The sequence below is a fragment of the Corythoichthys intestinalis genome, chromosome 10 (genome assembly GCF_030265065.1).
Source record: "Corythoichthys intestinalis isolate RoL2023-P3 chromosome 10, ASM3026506v1, whole genome shotgun sequence".
Classification (NCBI taxonomy): domain Eukaryota; kingdom Metazoa; phylum Chordata; class Actinopteri; order Syngnathiformes; family Syngnathidae; genus Corythoichthys; species Corythoichthys intestinalis.
In genome coordinates this window covers 41,453,318-41,476,200 of record NC_080404.1, presented here as the reverse complement: position 1 = coordinate 41,476,200, position 22,883 = coordinate 41,453,318, and the positions used below count along the sequence as shown (strand labels likewise).

Below are 22,883 nucleotides of genomic sequence, written 5' to 3'. Positions count from 1 at the left end.
GTTTGTCTTCATTTAGTTTTTGTTGACGAAAACTCAAGACTGATTTCGCCTAGTTTTAGTCGACGTTTACTAATGTTTTCGTCTGTATAATCAAAAATTTTTACTCCAAAAATAAATAAAGGTTTCCAACTATTTTGATTGACAGACGAGCACATATTGTAGCGTCCACAAGAACAATGCCAACATGGTAATAATACACACTCAACACGAAAGCTATATTATTTTCAATTAACTCATTTGCTCCCAAAAACGTATAAATAGGTTCTATTTCTAATTTTTTCAGTGTCCCAAAGACGTATTTATACGTCTTTTACATTTTTTTTTTTTTTTTACAAGAGACATCTCTGGGTTCTGATTCAATTTAGCTCCAAAGCACAAAACTGAAAATCCATTTTAAAGCAATAAAACTGGCCACCGGATGGCAGTAGCGCATTTGGTAAGACCCTCAACCCGATTCAATGGCAACGAACAGCCTGGCTGGGGCGCCGGCGGAAGACGATCGAATGGAGAACAACCTAGAGGACGCCCGGGTTGACCAAGCAGAACAACCGGGACCACCAGTGCAGCGGGCGATGCCGTTGAGTCCGTGCTGCTCGCCAAGCAGACCCCACAGAGACTCAAAAAATTCCATCTTTATAAGACAGGCGGCGATGAAGGAAAAGTTTACCCGGCTGTCGTGGCGACAACAGCGTCATCTCTCAGTTAGTTATGTGTAAATAAATTGTTACTTTGCGATCAAAAGCTCTATTTGTCTTGTTGTTTGTTATTTTGTAAAAGGAAAACATTATTCAGATGTTTGAAAAAGTAACTAAAGCAAAAAATAGCTGTGTTAAAGTTATGTTTGAAATGTATGCTTTCACAAAAAACTCAATTTCTGTTTTTTCATTAGAAATTGGAAAATTGCTCAAACGAAGCTATTTTCTTATGCTGATTTTTTAAAGAGTGGAAAAAGATATGAACTTACTTTTTTCCTGCTGAAAGAAGAGAGTAATCTTTCTTTTGGTGGGTTCCATGTTTATATAGCAATAGAACAGAATTTTCTGTGGGCCTTGCAAAATCAGTCAAAATCCAGTAAAGCGGCTGGGAGCGAAGGGCCTTGCTCCAGTGAAAATGGCTGGAAGTGAATAAGTTAATTATACCCACCTGGACACCACGAAACGTATGTTAAAAAAAAAAAAAAAAAAAAAAAAAGTTGTCCGATAGTTTAAGAGGACGCTGCTGTTAGCATTAGCCTAATGCTAACACGAATGCTATGCTATTGCTGAGATTTACATTTAGTGTGTGATGATCACTCAGCACAGACCTTCAGTCTATAGGAACATTGCATTTTCTCTCTAAGATAAGAAAAACAATCTTTCTGTGTGTGCAAGCTTGCAAGAGACTGGAGACGACACACTAGTGAGTTGGGGAGGGGGGGGGCGCACCACGTCACATAAGTGACACAACCGGACACGGCTACAATGTAGTTAGCTGTCACACATTGTGAACATGTGACGGAAATTATTGCGCATTTTTGTCTCGTTCTTGTCTCGTCAGACGAAAACTGGCATGCATCTCAATGTTTTAGTTTCCCAAAACACGTTTTTAGCTCGTTATCGTCTCGCCATCTTCATGAGAAAAGTGTTCACTGATGAAATATTTTCCTTATCGTCATCGTTCACGAAAACAACTCTGTATAAAACGTATATATTTTTGTATCTTTTGGCAATGGCATTGTATTTCTGGATTATTTTGTTACTTTTTACCCCTTAAAAAGTACCAAAAATATACTGTATATAAATTAGGCCTGAATCATATTGGAAAAAAATTAAAATTGCAAGGCTCCACACTTTTTGCATTGGTTGCACTGGTGCCCCTAACAATTTTTGAGACATTTATCATTCCATCACCTTTAACGCCATACTTTTTTAATAACTCTCCATAACGTTCATTGACAAGTTTTATTGTAGGTTTTTGGGTGTGTGACAATTTTGTTTAGTGAATATGACAGTTTGCTATTTGTGTGTCAAAGAGCTATTTTTCCCCTGTTTTTGTGAGCGTTTTTTTTGGATGCGTGCAACCAAAGCCACTACTCCCTAAGTCTAGAAGACCCTTAATCAACTTTGTACAGTCATGCTGGAAAACCAAAGGGCCTTCCCCAAAACGTTCCCACTAAATTTGAAGCATAGAATTATCCAAAATATCATGGTATACCAACGAATTAAGATTTAGGGGAAATTAAGGGCACCCTAAAGCGGTGTGCTTCAGCACTATTGTCCACATAGAATAGGTGGGGACGATAAAAAATTCCATCCTAAAGAGGCCGGTGTTTCTGTCTGACAACCAACACCACTGCGTCACAATCAAGGCTATTTGGGCAGTTTAGCTCAAATAAACAAATACCAGTAGAGCATGAGAAGCTTAACCTAAAATATATAGGAAGAGCTATAATTGAACCAATCTTGTGTGTCTGCGACTAAAACATACGCCGCAGCCATGAGAGAGCCTGGGTGAGGTTTCCATTATTGCAAGCTGAGATGTTCACCATTTACCATAATGAACCTTGTGATGTACGGCAGAGTGTCGTGAACTTGGAATGACAGCAAAAATCTCGGCTGTGGTCAAAAACTCTTCTTTGGAGAAGAAAGAGACAGAGAACATGGACTTACTCACCCTTTTGTCGATGTCATTGTGCTGCAACTGAACAAAGCGAGCACTGATGGCTGCGATGTAGCTCTGTTGATTGGAGAAGGCTACACGGCCAGCCCCTTTTGGGTATTTGAGCTCCGGATCCGTGTCGATGCCGGCGTAGCAAACACCTCCGTACAGGCGATCCATGATCATAGCCAGTTCCACTGGAACGGGAGACACAGAGCAGGGATTCAGTTATTGTAAAGGGAACCTCAGACTTACAGACTTGGCGGCTCTAATAAGCCACAATTGTTCTCATTTACTCATATATGGCGGAAAACACTCAGGTGACTTGAAGTTCCGCTCTGAGACCCCCAAATTAGCCAACTTTCAAATTTGACCCATATGCATGTGTGATACATCATTGGAAAGCTTAAAATCTCGTTTAAAAAAAAAAAAAAAAAGTTTTTTAAACACACGCGAGAGCAGCATTACAGACGCCATGACTTTAACGAGATATTATCGCGTACTTACCTTGTTTTGATCCAAAAACTCCATGTAGCATGTATCACCGAGTGTCAAAACACAGCTGTGAATGGCCCACAGCTGGATTTTTGGGGGATTTTATGGTTGAAACATGGTAGTATAGCAAGGGTCGAGATAGAAATCACAGACATCAAGGAGTGGTCGAGATTTTCTTTTTCGATTAGTAATCATCTAACATATCAGAGAAAATGCAACAGTAACAAAAATGATACAATTAAGCGATAGTTATGCTATAGATATTCATGACTTTTTTACAGAAGCCATTTTTTTCACTGTGATATAATTTGTTTAAAAGTTTAAAATGTGTCCGTGAATAATTTTTTTAAAGTGTTTTTTTTTTATTTTTTATTTTAAACGAAATATGGGACATCAATTAATGATTCTAAACTAAAAACGGCAAACATTTTGAATAATAAATATAATTAATTACCTTCGTTTTATGGCTGGGGTGAAACGAAAGCGGTTGCGCGACGTCTGTAAACTGGTGTTTTCAGGGTAAAACGGACACGTTAAAAATAGTTGGGGGCTTAATGCGCCATGAATCTGCTATGGCAGCATATAGACATATTGTTCTATCAAACACAACAGTTGTTTTGGCTTAAAATACAGCGGTTTCTTTTAAAGAGGAGTGCAAGAGGAGAAACTGCTTTTTTAGTCTTGTCTGTGTTTTCCGCCATATGTTATTAAAAACACATATCATTGCAATTGATTAAAAAATCTATAATATTTAGTACATATTTTGATCTACGAAGGGCGACATGTTTTTCGCGTGCACTGCACGCTGGAGGTGATGACGCGGTTGGGCTGGACTGGGAGAATAGCTTTGCTAGCTAGCAAGCGAAGCTAGTATGACAACTGACATGATTTTAGTCACATTCTGCTGCTGGCTAGATTGTATTGTTACAGAGCTATGGGATAAGTTCCCAACGTCGTACCTGCATCCAATTCCAGCTCATCAGCAGTGTCTTTAAACCGATCCTAGGCGGCTTGCCGAGATATTGACTGACTGTTATTTGGCAGTTTATACATTATTTCGTTGCTAGCTGCATCATTGCCTTGTTTTTTTCGTTTGTCTGCCTCTCACGGTGTTTTTCCCCAGGTTACTTTTTAAAATTGATTCCAACCTACTGTCCCGGCCCCATTTTGTGTCTCCATTTTCGCGATCGCATGTTTTTTGTGTGATCAATAAACCCTTTTACGCAATCCCTATGTTATTGTTGTCTGCTTGCTGTCTGAAGTGAGCTGCGTTTTGTAATTCCGTGGTCAAGGCAGCCGTTCTTTTCAGTTGCATTTACATTTCAGCTTTTACCGCACAGACGGACAACGCATTTGGGTTGCGATTGCTTTATAAGGAAAATCATGACGCCAACGTCACACGGAAGTATAATCCTGTGGTCGACACGCTCATCTGTCGTACGGAAAATGTGGGTTCGAATTCTGCTGGAGACCGTCATTTAATTGCTTTTCCTGCTCGTTTTGTGAAATACCGACAGTGCTGTCCTGCTCATCAATTTTCCGCTTGGGTTCAAATTGGAAGGGCACTGTGGAAGTATGGCAAATCTGCCCAGTGACGTCACCACCCAGAGTGCATTGCGTTGTGAAACAACAATGGCGACCTACGGATTACACTAATGTTTCAAATGTTATAAAAACCGCAACATTAAGAAGGATTTTAGTATCATATTATTATAACTTATATTAGCATTCATCATTTAAGGACTACAAGTCATTCTGTTGTTTAAGGTCCATGCACTAATATGCGTCTTGTCCTTCACAGCAAGACAATTAAGCCCACAACTACAATTGGAATCTGTTCGCAGTTTTCTTACTTGGTTAAATAAAGTTAATAAAAAATGCAAATCTCTAAAAACATTACCAGTTTGTATTAGAAAGCCAAATTAGAAGCTTGTGGATCTAATAATATACCATTAGTCACCATTAGTTATAGCAGCTACCTGCACGCAGAGGCCGGGGTACTCCCCCTACAAAGATGGTCTTGCGGGGGTCCAAAGGCTGGGAGCCATCCATGACAAAGTCACTATCACTCAGGTTCCAAGGACGGATCTGGACCTGTGGGGTAAAAAAAAAAGAAGTGTACTGATTACAACAATGCCAATTTGATCCAGATTAGTAAAAAATAAAGCGGAAATAAACATGAATGATAATTTCTACTTCAAAGTTAGATAAGATATTAGATATATACAGTGGGGCAAATAAGTATTTAGTCAACCACCAATTGTGCAAGTTCTCCGACATGAAAAGATTAGAGAGGCCTGTAATTGTCAACATAGGTAAACCTCAACCATGAGAGAAAGAATGTGGGGGAAAAAAAAAACAGAAAATCACATTGTTTGATTTCTAAAGAAATTATTTCCAAATTACAGTGGAAAATAAGTATTTGGTCACCTACAAACAAGCAAGATTTCTGGCTGTCAAAGATGTCTAACTTCTTCTAACGAGGTCTGATGAGGTTCCATTCGTTACCTTTATTAATGGCACCTGTTTTAACTCATTATCGGTATAAAAGACAGCTGTCCACATACTCAGTCAGTCACACTCCAAACTCCATTATGGCCAAGACCAAAGAGCTGTCGAAGGACACCAGAGACAAAATTGTAGACCTGCACCAGGCTGGGAAGACTGAATCTGCAATAGGTAAAACACTTGGTGTAAAGAAATCAACTGTGGGAGCAATTATTAGAAAATGGAAGACACACAAGACCCATGATAATCTCCCTCGATCTGGGGCTCCATGCAAGATCACACCCCGTGGCGTCAAAATGATAACAAGAACGGTGAGCAAAAATCCCAGAACCACACGGGGGGGCCTAGTGAATGACCTACAAAGAGCTGGGACAACAGTAACAAAGGCTACTATCAGTAACACAATGCGCCGCCAGGGACTCAAATCCTGCACTGCCAGACGTGTCCCCCTGCCTAAGAAAGTACACGTGTAGGCCCGTCTTCGGTTCACTAGAGAGCATTTGGATGATCCAGAAGAGGACTGGGAGAATGTGTTATGGTCAGATGAAACCAAAATAGAACTTTTTGGTAGAAACACAGGTTCTTGTGTTTGGAGGAGAAAGAATACTGAATTGCATCCGAAGAACACCATACCCACTGTGAAGCATGGGGGTGGAAACATCATGCTTTGGGGCTGTTTTTCTGCAAATGGACCAGGACGACTGATCTGCGTAAAGGAAAGAATGAATGGGGCCATGTATCGAGAGATTTTGAGTGAAAATCTCCTTCCATCAGCAAGGGCATTGAAGATGAGACGTGGCTGGGTCTTTCAGCATGACAATGATCCCAAACACACAGCCAGGGCAACAAAGGAGTGGGTTCGTAAGAAGCATTTCAAGGTTCTGGAGTGGCCTAGCCAGTCTCCAGATCTCAACCCCATAGAAAAATCTGTGGAGGGAGTTGAAAGTCCGTGTTGCCCAACGACAGCCCCAAAACATCACTGCTCTAGAGGTGATCTGCATGGAGGAATGGGCCAAAATACCAGCAACAGTGTTTGAAAAGCTTGTGAAGAGTTACAGAAAACATTTGGCCTCCGTTATTGCCAACAAAGGGTACATAACAAGGTATTGAGATGAACTTTTGGTATTCACCAAATACTTATTTTCCACCATGATTTGCAAATAAATTCTTTAAAAATGAAACAATGTGATTTTCTGTTTTTTTTTTCTTCCCACATTCTGTCTCTCATGTTTGAGGTTTACCCATGTTGACAATTACAGGTCTCGCTAATATTTTCAAGTGGGAGAACTTGCACAATTAGTGGTTGACTAAATATCTATTTTGCCCCACTATATATATCGTATTAGCCTGAATATAAGACGGCCCTGATTATAAGACGACCCCCTCTTTTTCAAGACTCAAGTTTGAAAAAAGACTTTTAGAACACCAAATTATTTTTTATAAAGACAATAATTACAGTACATCCGTAACAAATGATTATAACACTATATTTGAGAGAAAAAGCATGTTATTTTGCCTCATTTGCCACGTTTACATGGAGCCAAATATTCCAATTACAATCGGAATATTTGTTCAAACCGAATAAATGTGTTCCATATAAACACCTCATTCGGAATGAACAGGCCCAAACCGAATGGAATTTCATTCTGATTCACAGGGGTGGAATATTCCTTTTCCCAAACCGATTAGAAGTAAAATTATATCATGTAAACAGGAAAGCGGAATGGTGTCTGGTTGCGTTCTTTCTGCACATGCTCCGTACTGACGTGGTGACGTCACTTTGTGACGTAAGTAACGTCACTTGCAACATGGCTTCCAAGCACAGCGCACCTAATTGTCCGGCGGAAATATTGTATTTAATTCAAACTTTAAAAGAATTGAATATAATTGCTCGCTGAGACGGGCGTAAAACGAGGAACAGTGAACTATTTAAAAAAAGTTCACGTGAGGCTACACGAAGCCGGAATAGACCGGAGCGTTGACCAGATTAGAAACCGGTGGAAAACCGGCTACTACAAGGCAAAACAGCTGAAGCGGATACGACCCCACAAACACAACAAGTGGGTTAAAGTTAAAACAGCAGCACTCCGACGATCGATCTCCATGTTTTGCAACGTGACGCTTTGTTTTGATTAATCTGCGCATGTCAGACGGCAGTTGTTAAACGTCCTTTCGGAATAAAGGCAGTCACATGTAAACGCTGGATCGGAATAGATGAAGTGACATGTAAACAGCTGATCTGAAATTTCCATTCGGAATGATTTGAATCGGTATGAATAAAAGTCAGCATGTAAACGTGGCTACTGAAATCTTAATATCTGAACATTTAAATATGTAAACTGAAGTGCAATCACATTCGTAAATGAATGGCTCCCGGTTTTTGAAATGTAAATAAACCAATCTATTGTGATAGAACAACAAAATTGCAATACCTGCATTAACCATCAAAGTGAAGTCTAACTGTAACTGTAGTCTTGAAACAAATCTGAATAAGGAAAAACATTGCAATCAAAAATTGCAAACTGGTTAAACTTGAGAGTAGCTGACATTTGTCATTACAGAACATCGCTTCAATGATATCTGGCGCCATCTAGCATCATGAATGGGTATAATGTCTAGACCGCGAATATAAGAAGACCCCCTCTTTTTCAGTCTTATTTCAATGCCATTACGGTATATATTAGATTTTCATGAACGCACTGTGTGTGAGATGCGAGATACTTTCACTTTCTATGTTCTGTTGTTGTTGGTTCTAAAATAAAGGATTAAAAACCTGACGATGCTGGCGACTTCCTTGTAGTTGTTACAGTATTAAGGAAATAAATGCCTTGACCAGAGGCGCCATTTTTCGGTTGTTTAATACCCCCTTTTTCCGGCAGGGATGGTGCGGGGGTAGTTCAGTTGGCGCAGTGAGAATGCTGAACCTTTTCAAAAAGTCATTTGCAAGTATTGTTACTGCTCTCCAACCGGACCCTGCTCCTCTTGTTCTAACGAGAAAGTGCCCTAAGTCTCTTTTAACATGATAAACTGTATATTGGGGCTGTGATGATTACCGGTTTGTCTTTGATGGTGGGACTGGACACACACAAGTAGAGCTTCCCATCCTCCTCGATACATGCGTCAATCAAGGCCTGAACAGAAACCTCTTCTTGGAACAGTAGGAAGGCATAACCTGGGAAATGGTTAGCAGAATTCAAAATGAAAGTTTTGCGATTAACAGACAAAACTATGCTCCCCAATGTGTTTTTTTTTTTTCCCGCTGTCAATGGCAGCCAATCAGTAAAGGTCATGAGAGCCTGATGTTTTCCCAAGATCAGCATCATGATAAGCTCAGGTAAAAGCGATAGGGGAAATTAAAGCAGTAATGTGAAGTAATTTCTTCACATGCCAAATAGGGTCACAAGTAAAGTAATTAAACATTGTCCAACAAATAAAGCATGAAAAAATAATTTATATGTTGTATATTTGACTAAATAATCGCGTTTCCGAAGTTCGAGCCTGAAAGGGGACGAACCCGGAAGTGATACGTCACACCAGGAATGCGATGGCACCTCCATACATACGGAAGCCATACAAAGCCCTTCAAACAATGATTCAAACAGCGATATAAGCCATAGATCAAGCGCAAGGGAGGAGATCCAAGTTTTTGAAGAGTTGGAGGAAGAAGAGGAGATTGGAATTTTATGTTATTAGCCAGACGCTAATCAGGATGCAAACAATGTGCCTATACTACCTAACACGGAATGGATACAAGACCCATCGAGATTACAACATTGGTAAGATATAGGCTGTTATTATTTTTCATGATTTGAAGATGCAGGCATTTGCACATAATTTTATGTTTTTGTCTATCTGATGACATTAAAAAAAAAAAAAAAAAAAAATCAGACTTCATGTTCATTTTGGCCGATCTGGCAGCTCTCGTGCATATATAATAATAATATAAAAACGTTGGGGGGCAAGAAGGAAATGAGTCGTTGTTATATCTTGACCAAGTGACCCACACGACACCTATATTGGCTTTTACAACTTTACTCAACGTCTTGCCAAGTGACTCTGAACAACTTTTCTCCATTTTAGTGAAGGAGTAAGGCCCAAACAATAACACATCTAAATGACATGCGTACCCTCTACTGGTGAACTCCCGTATTACAACTAAATAATATCCACTATATCACAGTCGCCGATGGCTTTCTCCACTTTATTGTGGCAACAATAAGAAAACAAAGTGGCGTCTAATGGCGTGAGGAAATGTAGTTTTTTCACACAAGCGAACAGATTACAAAGCACCACTTCAGTGTTGTCCCAAGACTACATTTCCCATGATTCACTGCGTGGCCTGCGCGCTCGCTGATTCGCTGCCAGACATTAAAAGCAACACTTGTCACCTGTCAGCGGCTCTTGCGAAGCGGCGAAACACAAACTAGAAGGCTATCAAGCGATCACCGTGAAAGAAACGGCGAACCGTACAAATGCAATGCAATGCTTGAAGCATGAAGGTGGAAATACATAATACAAATACAAATAAATGTGCACAAACTCACCGGCGGTTTGTGTCTCTTACTGCAACGTGACCGTGAATTACCGCGACGCCGACCCGCTTATGTGCACATCCACACCCTTTCTCCCGATTGACAGTGGATAAACCCTTCCGGACAAGATCGTAGATGACGCACAATTTAAACACGCTTAACCTAGCAAACGCAACAACAACTATGATCGGGGATAGCCTCTGCTAACGTCGCTAGCTTATACTGTTCATTCCACAACAGTTGGCAGCTCTGCTTTGACAAAGTCATCAGTCATCTATCCAAAAATCACACTTACTTTTTGGCAAATCCTTGATCATAAGCAGACCGGTTAAGGAAGCAGGCATCTTTGAAGTGTTTGCAGCAGAGAACATTACTCGATGATGGCATGAAATTCATTCGCTTCGTGCGAACGAAAGATGTCCATTTACGTGCCCTGCTATCCTTTGGCCACTCATACAACTTTTCGTTTGAGTGAGAACAAAACATCGCCACACACCGCCATGGCATCTTACCGAGAAGCAATGCAACAAACTAAACAAAATACTGTGCTATGGCGGATTTCCCTCGCACTTCCCGGTGTGACGTAATTTCCGAAGATTGCCGAAGAAAAGCATTTTCGTTGTCAAGGGCGTTGCTATGGGTTAAACAAAGAATCTGGAAGGGTTGCGTTAAAAAAAATAATGAAAATATGCTTATAATTGTTTAGCCATTGATATTATTCAAAAACATGGTTGGCCAACCTTAGTTCACATTTCCCTTTAATGCATTTTGCAAATAGCCATAGACTTCACTATCAGTTGATGGGACAGCTCCTACAGACATTGTGCCACGGCTTCCTGTAGGGGGCCGGGCCAGGCAGAGCGCTTGCAGCTTTCACTGCAATAAACTCAAACGCTGTGTTCTAACGCCGGATTTAGGTGGAAACAGGACAAAGGTTTTGGTGCATACAAGCATGCAGGAGTGTCTCGAGTGATTTGACCAAGGATTCAAGGTAATTATTATATAAAATCACACTATGCATGCACTTTGAAACGTTGTGCAAAAACAAAAGAATGGAAAAAATTACTAAACTTTAGCTTGAAATATTTATGTAAAACGAATGATAACTGTCCGTTTTTTTGTTGTTGTTTGTTTTAACCAAGAATCTAGACTGCTTTACGTTAATATATTTAGAAATTCTGGGATTTATGCATTTATTTACAAGAATTTTCAACTTAAAAAGCTCTTTGTTTTGTGATGGCTGCCATGTTGGAATTTGTAATCATACACACTAGCGGAACTTTACATTCAAATATTCAGGTAATTTTCGGCCCGTTAGATGGCAAAAAAATAGTAATTTTGACATTCTTGCGTCCATACAAAAATTTAAAAAAACGGCTTTTACATGTTTTATTTTATGCAAGACGTGCTGATGCAATAGTGACATTGCAATTCAACCTAAATAAGTTGTGATTGTATGTAAAAAAAAAAAATGTAAAATTTGCTGCTGATGAGAAAAATTAAGATGATTTGAAGTTTCTTATGTGAAAATTGAGTGATTTATTAGCTGTTGAAAACTTACGTCAAAATTGCACTAGATAAAAAAAAAAAAAATTAAGTCGCTATTTTATACATATGACATGTTTAATGTTGCTCTTGATCCTGAAAATATAGGTGATTATATCTGCATTTGGTCATTTTTGTGCATCTAGAGTAAAATCTGAGAACTTCATACCCATTTTAAGTTTTGTTATACTTGCATAAAAACAGTTAAATCAGGATTTTATTAGGGAATTACTTTAAATTTTTTGATGCCGCTACTCATGGAGACTCATACATGCATAAGGGAGGTGCCTGTTTTGGTTTTAGGTTGCTAACGGCATTGGTTTTGAAAATATTTGAATTTTAAGTTTTTGAAACTAGAGCAGCCCCGCACCGTTTCCCATCAAATGATAGTGAAGTCTATGACATAGCGGAAGGCTAACCCCACATTTGAGCAGGGGTGAAAGTGATCCGGAACGAGGCAGAACGGCGTAGTGGGATGAACTTTTCAGGCGTAACGCCGTTCCGGCATTCGGTGCTTTGATCCCGAAAATATGACGGCAACTGTCAAAATCCCATGTTTGAAAAAACCCTGCCCCGCTGCTACACACGCACCTCCAATAAGAACAATTTACTAACGTCAGATTTACATACAGAAGTATTAACAACAAGCATAATAAAGAGCTTGTGTAGCGTTATCCGTTTCCACCGATTTTTACTATTCATTTATTCACTCTCCGTAGTTCTTCCCAGCGTCTCTCTGTATCTGACAAGTAGTGGTTAGATCAGGCCTAAAAAATCCAGCCTGACCCGCCCAAGCCCGACTCCACCTGATCACTTAACTTGATTTGCAGGCCTGAACCTGAAAAAATACCCCCAAATTTTATGTTTTATTTGTTAGGACTCAGGAGAAGAAGGAAATGTGGGGATGCGATGCGTGGTTGCGTTTTGTGTGATCACATTTGTGATGATGCCTGTCCATCAAGATAACTAATTAAAGCCTGTCTTTTGTAACAAATTCTCCCAGTTAAACAATAAACATTTATATCTTTTATATTTGTGTGTCTATGCTGTCAGGCGGATAGTGGATTTGACATTTATTTTAATCTCTTTGAGTTGGCAGAAAAAAAGTTTTCTTAATGTTTAAATAGTCTATATAATTTTATGATCATTATAAATGCATTTTACACAACGAAATAACGCTGGAAAAGTTTGTTAAATATATTTCTCGTATGAGAGCAAAGCGTCACATTAGTTTACATTCAGCAAAGCCGACACAGGTTTTTGTATAGCATCTTCAACAATCAATTTGAAGCCTTTTTATGTCCCACTCTCCTTTTTTATATTGCTTAGTTGAACACTCATACAACGTTTTAGTATACATATATACATATATATTTATTGAAAAAAAAAAAAAAAAAAATTAGTGAGAAGTCCGGCCCGACCCGAACGAAAATAAATGACATTTTGGGCCCGACTCGGCCTGAAATTCGAGTCGGATCGGGTCGGGTTCGGGCTTAAAATTTATCTTCTACGAGAAAAAAAAGCTTGTTGAATTAAAGTTGCAATGCAACCGAAAATTATCAGATATTTAAGAGATAGGAAAGAATTAAGTTTGTTTTGTATTATTTTATTTTATTTTATTTTATTTGGGAGGTTCAAAACACCTTCCATGTGGTGCACTTATTTTGTTCATTGATGTAAGGCTACTTACTTATTTCTTTATGATTAAAAAAGGTCTACTTTTTCTTCAAAATATGTTCCATTTCACTGTGCATAATATAAGTCATTTGCACTTTTTCTTTTTTAAATGTATTATACTTATATCTTTATGATTAAAAAAAAAAAGCCAGTGTTTACACTATATTATCTTCCATTTAAAAGTATATCCTATATTCTTCAAGAGTAAAAATTGAGGTTTTGCTTTTAAATTTGAGGAAATATAAAAATTAGATGGCGTTTTAAGTGGAATTTTGTAAATCAGTGAAAAAATACTATTTTGAACAGTTTCTCATTTATGCCTTGTTCCAGTGTAATGCAGCAGCCTAATGCATGTATGAAACCTATTAATTCATTCATTCATTTTCTGAGCCGCTTAAGCTCACGAAGGTTACGGGGGTGCTGGAGCCAAGGAAGTTCCGGCAAGAAATTCTAGCCACTTTCACCCCTGCATTTGAGTTGAATTAAAATTGTAGCTGTTGGTGTATAATGAAATAAAAGGAAAACAAACAAATGCGGGTTAACATAGAGACAGGTTGTTGTACGGGGAGCTGATGGACATCCCAATTCCACTACAAAACAGAAAAAATCCAATCTTGCTACATTAAGAAAACAAAAAGAAAAAAAAGCAGGGCATGAAATGACAGAGCTGGCTAGCAGCTCACAAACTTCCCTCCGAAAGAGGGAACAAAGTGTTCCGTGACCCTGGGCAAGGGAGCCAAGTAAGGGGGGTAGAGGAGTGAGTCACTGGAGGGAAGTGGGTGAGAGAGAAAAGGTAGAAAAAGCACAAATATGGTGTCAAGCAAGTTGAGGTTGCAAAATCCTTCAGTTGCCAGTGAAAGACAGCAGAACATGCAGTGTGAACGGACGCTAAAATTAAAGGTCATCTTCATGGTATGAACGCTAAACATTGCTTACTATGTCAAGCTATTATCATAAATATTTTTAGAATAGAATAGAAAATCTTTATTGTCATTGTACAGAGTACAACGAAATTTAAAGCTTCGCCATAATGTGTACTACATAAAACAAAAGTACAATAAGGCTTATATAAAAACACAGGTTACAGTGTACACTGATTGGGAATAAGTGACTTGCAGTAAGTAGTGATGTAGTGCAAATTTAACAGAGCACAACAGTGCATAAATGTCAATTTATAGTACTCATACTAGGAGGCAGATGGCTGACCTGATATGGTAGTGCAAATGACAGTTTGAGCAGAGATATTGATGTAACAGTGCAAAAATGTTATATAACCGTGCAAATATATCATATACTGGACCCAGTTTATGCAGTACCCAGATTGAGACAAACACATAACATTAAAATTTTCTGTAGGGTTAGATGTTTAACGATTGAACAAAGGATTTTTATAACTGACCATGGAAAAATTATCACTATATACTTCCAAATTGTATTCCATCATTGAGATTGTAATATCTCATTAAATCAGATCATTTAAAATTCCTGCACTACCCAAATTGTTTGCCCATGATTGCTTGAACAAAGATCTGCACGTAATAAACAGACTAGTCAGAAGACGACAGTCCACATCTGCAGTGGCTTGTGCTCTAGATTTATACGACCAGAGAGGCAGGGGAAGTGGCCGCAGCATCATTTTCCACCCTACAGATTATTGTTTACACTTTACAGTCAGAGTCCTTTGTGCCTTATTGCTACACAAACAATAACCTTCCTGAAATACAGTAAGGAAAAGCACTTTGACAAAACAGGAAAGAACAGTTTAACATAGGAAACAGTAGTCAAATTATAGATAGTGCAAATTATTAAAAACATATACTACAAAAAAATGCTACCAATTAAGGGTGTAACGTACACAAAAATCTCGGTTCGGTGCGTACCTCGGTTTTGAGGTCACGGTTCGGTTCATTTTCGGTACAGTAAGAAAACAAAATGCAAAATATAAATGTGCAAGTTGTTTATTACACACCTTTGTGCTTTCAACAATAGGAACATTAGCCTATACAAAGCTAGAATTCTGCTCAAAAAGTAGCAGGTATTTAAAGATAATCCAACAACAATTTGCCTTTCAGACCCCGTGTATCGGTCAGCTTTCTTTCTGAAAGGAAGAAGAAAAAAAGAAGTCCTGTGCTAAAGAGAAAAGCAATCCCAATGACAAAGATTTTAACATGTATTTTACAAATGAAATGCCTCAATGAATCATTTTTTTCTTATGAACGGTTTTCAAAAGCTTTATTGGTGGATTTTCTCAAGTTAAAGCGCCACACAGAAATTAATACGTTTAATTGTGTAAGCAGGATCTGTGTATTATTGTTATTATTTAATTACAGGTGTTTTAGCTCATTTCAATTTATTTTATTTAAATGGGCTATTATTTATTTTATGTGTTTATATTTTACAAATGTGATGTAGCATTCATTTATATTGTATATTTTATAGGGTTGTCAAAATTATCGCGTTAATGGGCGTTAATTATTTTTTAAAATAAATTACGTTAAAATTAGGGCTGTCAAAATTATCGCGTTAACGGGCGTTAATTTTTTAAATTAATCACGTTAAAATATTTGACGCAATTAACGCACGTTTGCCCCGCTCAGACAGATTTAAATGTCAGTACAGTGAAAGGCCAACTTGTTAATTGTGTTTTATGGAGTTTTTCCGCCCTCTGCTGGCGCTTGGGTGTGACTTGCATATGTTATGTGGCGTAATGTCGCCCTCTGCTGGCGATTCAGTGCAGCTGATTATTTGGGTTTCGGCGAGCTTTTCTGACGTGTTATATGTCGACGCGAACTCACACTAATAGACAGTGCTATTCAGACCAGCTAACGTCCGCATCCAGTATTCAGTGGCAGTTCTCATAGCCCCATCACACTGTTTGTGTCTAATATACATGCATCGCTTGTGAGTTATATTCCTCCTTTGTTTATATTCATGAGCATTAGATAGTTATTGATGATGTGTATTTGAATTTGTTCACACATATGGTGAAATGCAGTTACATTGTTAGATGCTTGTGAGCTAATTGGCTAGTGCTACTGCTCAAATGGACACGTGTGTGTACATTTTGTTATTTTGTGATTTATGCAAGTTATTGACACATTGCCTTGTTATTTTCAATTTTACAAAAATACAAGAAATGTGCTCTTGTCAAAAAGAGATGACTTCAGTAAAGCCCATGCAACTTTGCCACACCGTCTGATTTCTTTTTGGAACTTATGTTCGCTATCTGTCAATTTGTGTACTCACACACATTGAGGACAGAATAGGGCTACTAGTTTATTTTTTGATTGAAAATTTTACAAATTTTATTAAAACGAAAACATTAAGAAGCGTTTTGATGTAACATTTTGTATAACTTGTACTAATATTCATCTTTTAAGAACTACAAGTATCTATGGATCACTTTAACAGAATGTTAATAATCTTAATGCCATCTTGTTGATTTATTGTTATAATAAACAAATACAGTCCTTATGTACCGTATGTTGAATGTATATATCCATCTTGTCTTATCTTTCCATTCCAACAATAATTTACAGAAAAATATGGCATATTTTATAGATGGTTTGAATTGCGATTAATTGCGATTAATTACGATTAATTAATTTCTAAGCTGTAATTAACTCGATTAAAAATTTTAATTGTTTGACAGCCCTAGTTAAAATATTTGACGCAATTAACGCAGATGCCCCGCTCAGAGAGATTTAAATGACAGTACAGTGAAACGCTCACTTGTTGTGTTTTATGGAGTTTTGCCGCCCTCTGCTGGCGCTTGGGTGCGACTGATTTCATAGGCTTCAGCACCCATGAGCATTGAGTAAGTAATTATTGACATCAACAATGGCGGGCTACTAGTTTATTTTTTGATTGAAAATTTTACAAATTTTATTAAAACGAAAACATTAAGAGGGGTTTTAATATAACATTTCTATAACTAGTACTAACATTTTTCTTTTAAGAACTACGAGTCTTTCTATCCATGGATCGCTTTAACAGAATGTTAATGATGTTAATGCCATCTTGTTGATTTATTGTTATAATAAACAAATACAGTCCTTATGTACCGTATGTTGAATGTATATATCCATCTTGTGTCTTATCTTTCCATTCCAACAATAATTTACAGAAAAATATGGCATATTTTATAGATGGTTTGAATTGCAATTAATTGCGATGAATTACGATTAATTAATTTTTAAGCTGTAATTAACTTGATTAAAAATTTTAACCGTTTGACAGCCCTAATATTTTATGTTGTATAACTTTAGTTCTTATGTGAATATTAGTTCCTACTTGTTTTGTTGTGGTAGGAGAGTTTTGTATTGAACACGGGGCCGTGTTGGTTATTATTATAGCAGAGAAGACAGCAGTAAATCAACAAAGACAAGTCAACTGTGCCCCGATCTACCACTCAAGAGATCTGATGGACTCAAAAAGTGGGTTATGATTGCATATTAGTTTGAAAATCGACCGGATCCACCGTACTTTTACACGTGTGACTTCCAGTTTGCCCGATCCTAGCTACCGGTAGTAGTATTGACGCAGGAGGGTCGCGTCTCGCGTCAAATAATAAACTGCCATTTTTTTCGCGTGCGTCGTGTTGAGCCGCTTCGGGGACGCGTCTAACACGCGGACGCACTGCGACTGGTGGCTGATTGACTTTAACCGCATTTCACTGCGTTGTCGCGGCGGCCACGTTGTTACACCGTTAACATTTCTGGGTTATACTGTCCTACCGTGTTGGTCTTGATTATGGTAGAGAAGACAGAGTAAATATAATCTACACAAAGAAACTGTAACCGATCGACTCACAGCCTCGAAAAGTAAGGGTTGCATTATGTCAGAAACTTGTTCGGTACGCCTCCGTCCCGAACCGAGCACCACATACCGAAACCGTTCAATACAAATACATGTACCGTTACAGCCTTACTATCATTTGAATGGAAAATGGGTCAACATTTACAGCATAATTATTCCTGCAAGATACGGTCAAATCTTCTATCTATTACTGAGGATTAAATTCAAATATCCTTTTTCGCTTTCATACACAAAAATATACTGTATTTTATGTTACATGTACAGTAGTTTCTAACAAAGTTGAGTTGAATTGTCGCTTCAATCATGCAGCAATAAAACAGAAAAAAATCCGACCACCATAATGAAAATAGTGTAAAATTATGTTAATCAAAACATTATAGTTTTCTTTTAAGCATTTTGGTTTAGATCTTGTAGTGCAGGTGTTCATAATCAATTTTTTTTATTGCTAATATTTTATTTTATTGTATATTATTTTGCGTTATTAACACATACAGTATGATGCAATTTTACACGGTGGTAAATACACTTTGTGGCGCTTAGACAGTTTTGCTTTTTGTTCACCCCCAGTCACAGACTAAAATAGCTCCTTAACATTTGCAGAATTAACTGTGATGATGGTATTGGGTGACATAGAGCAGATGTACCTGGCATCATCACCAAGGTGACCAGACTTCACTGTGGTTGCCATGACATCACCAGCAGCTGAAAACCATCGACTGCCCGACATTTATGTTATGTCATGATTTCTTCTATGCGAAAACGTAAATGTATTCACAGGATTAGGGCTGCAGCTATCGATTATTTTAGTAATCGATTAATCTATCACCTAGTTAGCTCGAATGATCGAGTAATCGGATTAGGAACATTTAATGCGTTGCAGAATACATTTTAGGAAATGTAAAAGAAAGGCTCACTAAGATTGCACTTTCAAAAGAGCATTATATGCAAATAAAAATAAAATTCCCTTCTGTTTCTTCAAACTATACAGAATTGCACTTTCATTTCAAAATAAATTAAAATACCTGATCTTAGCAGCAAATGGTAAAATAAATTAAAAAAAAAAAAAAAAAATGAGGATCTAAGTACTGTCCAACAAAAAAACAATTGGCAAACTTGCATAGTAAAAGTGCTAGCTTAAATGCTATAAAATGCTAACGTCCCTCCCCCAAAGCTCCTAAATCTGCAAAAAAAAAAAAATAATAATAATAATCTGCTAAATATCCCTATAAACTAAATTACGAATGCATAAAAAATCATATTGGCTCAAACAAAATATAACCGTATATTGGTCTTAACAGGGAGCAGCTGGATTCAGCCATGTTAAATGAGTTATGTCATATTCATTGTTGCCACTAGAGTACCCACCCAAATATATAAAACTAATGCAAACACTTTCAAAACAAACCATTACAATGCCATTCTAATGAAACAAATCCTTGAAGCAGCAAAATTCTATTCTAAGGTTTTTTCTAATCGAATTACTCGTTGCAGCACTACACAGGACGAAAGCATTTAATCAATATCACTTTGTTAATATGAGGCCCTGAAAACACATTTAAAAAAACCCATACAACATACTCTCACAAACAAACTCTGTTCATGCCTCTTGCCAGTTTACAGTGGTATGAAAAAGTATGTGAACCTTTTGGAATTTTTTCACATTTCTGCATGAAATCACCACTGAATGTGATCTGATCTTTGTCAAAATCACACAGATGATAAAACAGTGGCTGCTTTAACTAAAACCACCAAAGTATTCATAGGTTTTCATATCTGGAGTGGCCAAATCAAAGTCCATACTTGAAACCCGTTGAAATGCTGTGGCATGACCGAAAGACATTGATTCATGCCAGACATCCAAGGAATCTGACTGAACTTCAGCAATTTTGTGGAGAAGATTGGACCAAGATTAGTCCTAATCGCTGTACCAGACTGATCTGCAGCTACAGGAAGCGTCTGATTGAAGTTGTTGCTGCCAAAGGGGGGGGGGCACAAAATATTACCGTATTGGCCCGAATATAAGACGGTGTTTTTTGCATTGAAATAAGACTGAAAAAGTGGGGGTCGTCTTATATTCGCGGTCTAGACGTTATACCCATTCACGACGCTAAATGGCACCATATATCATTGAAGCGATGTTCTGTCGTGACAGATCTCAGCTACTCTCATGTTTAACCAGTTTGCATTATTTTATTGCAATGTTTTTACTCATTCAGATTTGTTTCAAGACTACGGTTACAGTTAGACTTCACTTTGATGGTTAATGCAGTTATTGCAATTTTCTTGTCTTATCACACTAGATTGGTTTATTTACATTCCAAAAACCAGAAGCCATTCATTTACGAATGTGATTGCACTTTAGTTTACATATTTAAATGTTCCGATATTAAGATTTGAATGAGGCAAAATAACATGCTTTTTCTCTCAGATATATTGTTATAATAATTTGTTTCAGATGTACTGTAATTAATTTCTGTATAAAATTAATTCGGTGTTCAAAAAGTCTTTTTTTCAAACTTGAGTCTTGAAAAAGAGGGGGTCGTCTTATAATCAGGGCCATCTTATATTTGGGCCAATACGGTACATTCTTATTTTTCCCCCCTGTCATTGTTTGCATACTATCCTCATTAAAATATGAAAACCTATAAATGTTTGGGTGGTTTTAGCTAAAGCAGACACTTTTTTTCATCTGTGTGATTTTGACAAAGATCACATTTGATGGAGATTTTATGCAGGGATGTGAGAAATTCCAAAAGGGTCAGATACTTTTTCATACTACTGTAAGTGTATCATGTGACTCAATATCATATTTTAGAGGTTTCCACAGGGCTATTACAGGGAGGAAGTATTTTATAATTTCATTTAATTGAAGAAACATGACACATCACTGCCCCCACCCATTTACGATGGAAGCCTCCTTCAACTTGTCATGGTTTTTCTGCTGGGTGTGGCAGTAGTAGATTCAAGCCTACTCCCAAGGAATCCTCCCAGTCCAGAAAAACAATAATATTGAGAAATGAGTGTGGGAGAGAGTTCCTCCAGATGTAGTGTATTAGCACATGTATGTGGAATGCCAGTTATTTTGAGGAAATCTTAATAGCTTCCTAAGCTCCTGGTGGGTCAGAGGGCATAAAGAGCCTTTTGCGACTCTGCTAGTTCTATCTCCTTAAGATAACCTGGCATCTTTTAAACACAAAATGATAACAATGACTTGCATCAGGTCACCATTCCAATATCCAATACAGCCGTAAGGGAAATTCTCACGTTGTATGATTACTGCAGTCGGGCTACACGGATCAACATGCTGCCCCCCCAGCATGTGGTATGATTTCTGAGTAACATGAACGTTTTAGACACACTATGATTGTGAGAAACACCCAAGGTAATATTTATTAGTGTAGTCTTTGATGTCGATTGGGAAAATCCAGCTTTTGTTTGGAGAAACCAATGTTACCTTTCGGCGGGAAGTAGGATTTGCTCTCAGCTTTGTGGGGCCAGTCCACAACCAGGTGTCCATAACGACGGAAACTGTTGGTGATCTCGTCTGTAAAAGTAATAAAGAGAGGAGGAGGGAGACATTATTCATGTGTAATATGCATTACAATGTTATTAAGGAGCATAACACCAATGGCAATTTATCTCTCGGATGCACTGCAGTATTCGAAATTCAAACATTGGGAAGGCACCTGCTGTCTTTTTCATTATACTTTGGAAACTATTTTAGGCTAGATACATATTTTTTCTTCTTACATCTTCATACAGCAGGTCTTAATGCACAATTCCAATTTTTGTTATACAGTGGGGAAAATACCTATTTAGTCAACCACTAATTGTGCAAGTTCTCCTACTTGAAAAATTAGAGAGGCCTTTAATTGTCAACATGGGTAAACCTCAACCATGAGAGACAGAATGTGGGAAAAAAAAAACAAAAAAAAAAACACATTGTTTGAGTTTTAAAGAATTTATTTGCAAATCATGGTTGAAAATAAGTATTTGGTCAATACCAAAAGGTCATCTCAGTACTTTGTTATGTACCCGTTGTTGGCAATGACGGAGGCCAAACGTTTTTTGTAACTCTTCACAAGCTTTTTACACACTGTTGCTGGTGTTTTGGACCATTCCTCCATGCAGATCTCCTCTATAGCAGTGATGTTTTGGGGCTGTCGTTGGGCAACACAGGCTTTCAACTCCCTCCACAGATTTTCTATGGGGTTGGGATCTGGAGACTGGGTAAGCCTCTTCAGGACCTTGAAATGCTTCTTACGAAGCCACTCCTTTGTTGCCCTGGCTGTGTGTTTGGGATCATTGTCATGCTGAAAGACCCAGCCACGTCTCATCTTCAATGCCCATGCTGATGGAAGGAGATTTTCACTCAAAATCTCTCGATACATGGCCCCTTTCATTCTTTCCTTTACACAGATCAGTCGTAATGGTCACTTTGCAGAAAAACAGCCCCAAAGCATGATGTTTTCACCCCCATGCTTCACAGTGGGTATGGTGTTCTTCGGATGCAATTCAGTATTCTATCTCCTCCAAACACGAGAACCTGTGTTTCTACCAGAAAGTTCTATTTTGGTTTCATCTGACCATAACACATTCTCCCAGTCCTCTTCTGGATCATCCAAATGCTCTCTAGCGAACCGCAGACATGCCTGGATGTGTACTTTCTTC

At 38.0% G+C, this 22,883-nt stretch overlaps 1 protein-coding gene across 1 annotated transcript in view; it reads right to left on the bottom strand.

Annotated features, from left to right (window-relative positions):
• The window catches only part of cpeb3 (cytoplasmic polyadenylation element binding protein 3), a 79,712-nt gene that overhangs the window by 14,755 nt on the left and 42,074 nt on the right, over positions 1-22,883 (bottom strand). Inside the window, 4 exon segments of the mRNA XM_057848454.1 lie at positions 2,653-2,834; positions 5,112-5,226; positions 8,694-8,812; positions 21,667-21,756. Of these exon segments, the coding sequence (XP_057704437.1) occupies positions 2,653-2,834; positions 5,112-5,226; positions 8,694-8,812; positions 21,667-21,756 (506 nt within the window).